At 33.9% G+C, this 6,757-nt stretch overlaps 1 protein-coding gene and 1 long non-coding RNA gene across 2 annotated transcripts in view; both read right to left on the reverse strand.

The window, feature by feature from the left end:
* LOC107298017 overlaps nt 1-2,547 on the reverse strand; it is a 6,519-nt gene extending 3,972 nt beyond the window's left edge. The window contains exons 1-2 of the long non-coding RNA XR_001549143.1: nt 2,269-2,547; nt 1,218-1,352 (exon numbers count right to left, since the gene is read on the reverse strand). This is a non-coding gene — a long non-coding RNA (uncharacterized LOC107298017). The remainder of the gene's footprint in view (nt 1-1,217; nt 1,353-2,268) is intronic.
* Nucleotides 2,548-2,671: 124 nt separating this feature from the next.
* Nucleotides 2,672-3,227, reverse strand: ZNF839 (zinc finger protein 839). Its single transcript, XM_015827379.1, has 2 exons — nt 2,881-3,227; nt 2,672-2,802 (listed from the first exon to the last, which is right to left on the reverse strand). Exons 1-2 carry the CDS (start codon nt 3,001-3,003, stop codon nt 2,698-2,700), a joined length of 228 nt encoding a protein of 75 aa, XP_015682865.1. The 5' UTR covers nt 3,004-3,227; the 3' UTR covers nt 2,672-2,697.
* Nucleotides 3,228-6,757: the final 3,530 nt, after the last annotated feature.

Genomic DNA, 6,757 nt, shown 5'->3' on the forward strand with positions numbered 1-6,757 from the left:
CCTCACATCCACAAAATTATTAACTTTATTCTGGGGGAGAGAAATGAAAGTTTATATAAATTCATTTCACATTTTAAGAGGTCTGCAGTATTGCAAAGTTGTGATTGAGAGGTTATGTTGGGGGAGGGGGGCGATGACAACTTCCTCATTGGCTCAAGGGGGCGATTCGTTCAAAAAGGTTAAGAACCACTGATTTAAAACATTTATGTAGCTGCCTATCTTATAATCAACTCTTAGAGGCTCTCAATTAAAAAGCTATACTAGCTTTCAGGCAAATCAAATATTTCTATCATTTAGTGACCATATGCAGTTACAATGATCATAAAGTAAGCATTGATGATTTTCACAGAACTATAGAGCAAAGAAAAGCTGAAGTAAAGCCATAAACACAATCACAGTTTCACTTAGCAATTGTTTAACCACAGAGTTAAAGGTTGCTAAATGAGGATTAACTTTGTAGCCATATGATACTCTTCTACCCTTTTAACTATTTGCACCTCATTTTATGAAGATAAAACAATTTTTAAAGTTCATCTTGATTTTATTCCTTTATTCCTCCTTAATTTGAATGTTCAATATTAATTTTCTCAAAAATGTTTTCCTCTGTGGTCTTTTTTGGCAACTTTTCATTTAAACTTTGTTAATAGAGATGAGGGAAAATAACCTCATCAACACACATTTCCAATATCAGTAAATGTTGATTTACTCTTGAATACAAGAAAAACTCAAAATTTAGGGAGGAAAACTATTGCATAATCTCATTTGGCAGATAAGAATAAAAATGAATTATTAAAACTTATAGTGTTTTGCAAAAGTTCAATATTTTTTACTCCAGCTGAAATACATAAGACAAAACAAAAGACAGACAGGAGTAGATAATGCTTACACCTACTGTTGACTACAGTTGCCATTACCTGCAACTAAAATGGTTAATGGCAGGAATCAGAATAACTGTAATCCAAAGCAAGTGATTATTCACACCCTAGCTCATTCAAAGGAAACATTCTAATACTAATTCTATTATTAAGAGAACATTAAGGAGCAACACAGTGTAATAAAATATTATAGCATTTTATTATAGGCAAAGTTCAAATTTGCAAAAAAATAAATGATTTTCAATTCATTTCTGATACTTAGTAGAAGATAAATTTATAAAAAAATAAAAGCATCATGCTTATAATGTTATGACAACATGACGAAAATTGTTTATTTTATACCTCAGCTGCTCATTTCTGTCCTGAAATATGGAGCAATATAGGGTCATCAGTAGATTCAGTACATTCAGGAAAAGAATTTGTCTGGATTTTTGGCACTTCAAGACAACTATCTGTAATTCCTAGTGATTCAGCTACCTTTAAACACAAAAAAGAAAAACTTCACTGAAAATGCCATCCATAGAAAATAACCAGTCATTTCTGTTTGTTATATGCTAAAGACTTCACACTTTTTCTAAAATCTAATGCAATGATTTACTCAGGGCTTATCAAGCATCTTACTAATAAAAGAAAATCCAAGTTGAGTAATTAAGTTTGTCATAACACCTGCTTCACTCATTTCAAAAATAATCCTTCCAGAATGCTTTACGTGATATTCATGTATCTTTTCTCCTACATTTCCCAATTTTTAGAATTAAACAAAATATCAAGAACTGTGGGTTAAGATTAGGGTTTTGGTTTGACTAAAAGAATTATTATATAATAATGGAAGGAGAAATGTATACCTGATTGACCAACATATATACTATGTATTGTTTGTCAATGCTTGAATTCCTCCAAAAAGGGGCAAGGAAAAACCTTTGAGCAATACCTTCATTTTTGGCGTTGTTTTCTTTATGTGAGAAAGTTTTGAGGTTGTCTTGATCTTTTATGTTTTTATTCTTACGTTGTTGGTTAGTTCAGCATAGCAAAACAAAATAATAAGTGTTCATTCTATTTGTTTTATTTAAGCAGATCAATTTGCAGAGATTATATTGGGACAAGTTATTGTATTCATATCCTGCTTATTTTCTTTATAACCATTTGATGGGTCATTATAGAAACAGAATATTGATCAAGCAGAGTTTATGTGAAGATGAAAGAATGAATATATAGAGTAATTTGATCAAAACAACTTTGCCAATCTCATTGCTCTTATTTTCATCATTTCAATAAACCACATTGCAAGTATTTTCATTGTTTTCTTTTTTAAAGAAGTGCAGTATCCATTTTATCTACACATAATTTGATTGAAAAAGCTTTTGCTAATAGAAAAAATCCAAATTATTCTTACCTTGTGGTTTTTTATTTCTAATTGTTGCTTTAATTCAGAATTATTAAAATAATCTTGACTCATTTTCTTTACCATTGAATGGAGATCTTCAAACTCCAGGTAAACATCTGGAAAGACTGCTTTTGTTCGACATTTTTTCTCTGCCTGATCAAAAACAAAAGCTACATAAAAGTATAAGCAAGCTCACAAATAAAAATTAATTGCATATTTCATTTACAATCTTTTATTTCTTTTCCATTTCTGTTATAATGGAACTGGCTTCAGCTGATTATACATACTGTATATACTTTTCTAATACTACTTAGCAGATTCTTTGAATCTTTCCTTGGAAATCTCATTTTCTCTTACGTAGAATCACACTTGCCTTGCTGTCAATAGATCAATCTTTCTACTTGCTCGAAAATATGGTTTTGTGTAAAATACCAACTTTCAAAGACTTGCCTTCATCAGTAGGAATTCAAATACAGTAACAACTGTTGTCAGACGTGGAATCACCAACTCCATAAACTCTTCGTTGGGACACTGCTGAATCAGCTATTAAAGAACATAATTTATTTAGAAAAGTCATAAAGTGTAGATAAATAAGAATAAGTAATAATATAGGAACAGTACCTCTTTTAGCTTAGCTTTTCTTTTAAATGCATTAAGATTCTCTGCTGAGATACTATTGAGAGAATTGGAAGATAATTGACCAGATCTGCTGAATGTTGTAGAACATCTTGATCTATTAGCCATCTTTGGTTGATAAGATCTTCTCTGCCGTTTTCTTCTTCCAGGCCCCAAATGGGTGCTGTATGGTTCTTCAGACTTTCTATCTTCTGCAGAAATATCAGACTTCAAAAATGTTCATTAGAATTGTTTAAAATGTTTTGCTTTTATATATTCATTCAGTCTGAAATTATAGTAACAAATCTGCATTGTCACCATATAAAAGGTAGTTAAAACCTCTCAAAGATAGCAAAGGCATTTTTTGAAAAAAAAATGATGATATGGATAAAAAATGTTGAAATATAGTATTGTAAAAAGCAAAAATGTGCTGACAGCAATAAAATTGCAAACTTTTTCAAATTGTGAAGTGGTAATCTGTAGATTTTTATTTCATATTTGACATTCAAGATGATTATGAAAGCAATACCCATCAATGCTTCCTGCCACACCACATAGAATAAATACTACTCCTTTCTCCTCATGCTTCCTAACTTTAGAATAATTTAAGGCCCTTGTATGTTAAACAAACTATAAATAATAACATTTAATGCCTGGAAGTGAGGAAGACTAAAGGAATCTATTTGAAGGTTAAAGAAGAAAAAACAATTGCTGATCTGCTGCTCAGCAGTAAAAAAAAGAAACAAGATGTCCTGCTCTTTGTAAAACTGAGATTCAGTATGTGGACATAAATGGTGGGAGCAAAGAAAAAAGAAAAGTCAATAGGCAAAGCCAACCCAGTACAAATAGGCTGAGAGGCTAAATTGTAACAGACTTTTCTTCTTAGCCTCAACAATTCATAGGGATGGTGACACGACCATGAAATACATATTTGCCACGGTGAAAAGATGAAATAGCTCTAGACAAAATATTAAAGTGCAGAAATAGCACACGGACAACAAAAGTATTATCAAGATTATGGTTTTTCCAAGGCTAACACATGACAGCTGGACCATTAGCATGCATGAATGAACAAAAATGCATGTCTTTGAAGATGCTGGAGGAAATTGTCAAGAATCCCTTCAGCCATTAGAAAATAAATAATTAAGTACTACATGAAACAAAATGAAATTTTCATTGGAAGCATTAACCACAAAGTTTAAATGTTCTGGGTGCAAATGACTCGTTAGAAAAGTCACTGTTGTTTAACAAAACTGAAGACAATTAAACAAGTCAACAGGTAGTCCTGGACTTATGACCAGCCATTTAGCAACTCTACAAAGTAAAGCAAAGTAAAGCAATTCTGGCTTTCATAAAAGTTTGCTCCAGCACCGCGTGTTGCCGTGCTTGGCAGCTGACTCACATTTATGACTAGTTGCCAAGTGCCCCGCAAATCATGTGATCATTTTTTGCAATCTTTTCTGGCAGCTTCTCTAGAAATTCAGTGGAGAAGCCAGTAAGTTGTAAGAATTTGAGGTCTGTTCCATCATGGCACCAGGGGATTTCATCTCATTTCTCGGGCTAGAAATCTAGCGAACAGCACTGTTCTGAAAGAAAGTTAGAAAGCAAGCTGCTTGCAGTGGAGAAGCAAACTGCTTGCAGTTAGAAAATTTGAGTTACAAAGATATAGATATGCTTAGAAAGGTATGGAGAATGGGGGCTGCTAGGAAGATGACATAAGGTGGCCTTGGTAGGAAGACCATGCCTCATATCAACTGGATGTATCTGCAATTACAGAAAAAGGCAGGACTAAGTGGATCTGGGGTGGGGGGCAGAGAAAGCACCCTTCACCCTGGCACTCCACTTAACGATCTGCCTAATCACTTAACAACTGCAACTGGAAGAGCTCTTCCAGTTGTGATTGTTAAGTGAGTTTTACTCTGAACAGTTGCTAAGTGACTGGTTATAAGTCCAGGACTACTTGAATAGGTACTTCGTCTTCTGATGACTTGTTTAATTGCATCGGTTTTGCAAACTTCAGGGACTTTTCCAAGAAGTCATTATGCATTCAGCACATTTAAACTTTAGCTTTGTGGTTAATGCTTCCAATGAAAATTTCATTTTGTTTCATCTAGTATTTAATTATTTCTTTTATTATGGCCGAAGGGATTCTTGACAATTTCCTCTAGCATCTTAGTTTGAAGACATCCATTTTTATTCATTCAGGTGTGCTAGTCCCAATTGTTGAGGATTACCTATATATTATCACTGACAACACAGAAGAGATTACATAACTCAAAGAAGCAGCTATTGATAAACAATCCTGCCAAATGATGTTCATTAAGTCATGAAGAGTTGCAAGTGACCAAACCATCAGACAACCACAATAAGTAACACTGGGTGTTTTTTTTAGTTTTTTATACCTTTGTTATTTGTATAAATAACTCAAAGAAGAAACATACTAATGCTCCTTCCTATTTTCCACACAACAACCCTATAAGGAGAGTTTGGCTGAGAAAGAGTGACAGATCCAAGTCACCCCACCCACTTTCCTGTCTAAAACTGGACTAGAACTCCTTGTTTCTTACCTGCTGCTTTAACTGGCTAATCCTCAAGACTACCTGTTTAGCCATTAAGTCTTCTGTTCGAGATCCAGGAAGTGGAAATTTAAAATATGATTTAAACTTATCCTATTTCTACACTTTGAATTGATACCAAGGGGATGGTTAATATAACTCTGAATAAGCTACGGTGTATTCATGATATACCTGCGCTCCTTGGTTATATTCTTAGTATTTGGAATTTGGATATCAAGATTTGTGCTTTTGGAGCCAACACTGAAGGAAGAAGAAATCTACTTGTGATTTGCAGCAGTGGATTGTTAATATTCATTTTTTTTTCTTTTAAACAAAACACTGAGGAAGAGGATTTCAACAAAGGAGGGGTACTTGTGCTCTCTGACCTTGGTTGTTTTCTTGCAGACATTTCATTACTCAAATTAGATAACAACACTAGCACAAAATCACTAGCACTGATGATGTTACCTAGTTTAGGTAATGATACGTCTACAAGGAAACAACCAAGCTCAGAAAGCACAAGTACCCCCCATTTCAACCCTGAGCTACAAACATTCTCCTTTATTGATAACTTCAACAAATAGTCATTTTCCCAAGAATGAAGGAGAATATACGTGTCCCAGGATAATGTTGCAGGATCCAATCTGTGTCGGTCACCAGGACCAGGGGTTTTGTCTTCCGAGTTTTCTGAGCTAGCTAGAAATTCCCTGAAGATGGGCTGCAGCATGAGTCCAACACAGATGGGATCCTGCAATAGTCATTTTTTTTAGAATTGTTATATTTATAATTAGCCAGATTTCTTCCCCCTTTTATCTGTATGATTATTTTGCAATTATATTATTTTATTAATTCTCTTGTTTCTATTTTCCTTTATTAATTGGTTTAGCAGGGTTTTTTTAAATAGTGGCTGGGATATCACTCTTAAATGATAGCACCAGATTAGAGTTCATTCTCTTTAAATTTATTAACAAAGAATATGTATTACCTGCTGTTCACCTTCTGTTTGAAGATTTTTTTCCAAGTCTGTAGCTAGTCCATTTTTGCTTACTAAAGCCAGAGTAACTGGTAAAGGTGAAGAAGGTTGATGGTTGCTTTCACAATTTGCCTTTTCAGCACACTCCAGCTCTGTCATTCTAGAAAATCTCTTTATAGGAGAAGATTCTGAAGACTCTCGGTGCCCATGGCCTGGATTTATTTTGTAGTGCCTTGATAATCCGCCTTTTCCTATGTAGGATTTTTCACAGTTCTGACACTTAAACAATTTTGGTCGCAGGTCATAGTTAAAGGGGTTAAATAATTCACATACTTCCTTTACTTTGTTGCATTCA

Source organism: Protobothrops mucrosquamatus, unplaced genomic scaffold (genome assembly GCF_001527695.2).
Source record: "Protobothrops mucrosquamatus isolate PMUCROS unplaced genomic scaffold, P.Mucros_1.0 scaffold3662, whole genome shotgun sequence".
In the NCBI taxonomy this organism is placed as follows: domain Eukaryota; kingdom Metazoa; phylum Chordata; class Lepidosauria; order Squamata; family Viperidae; genus Protobothrops; species Protobothrops mucrosquamatus.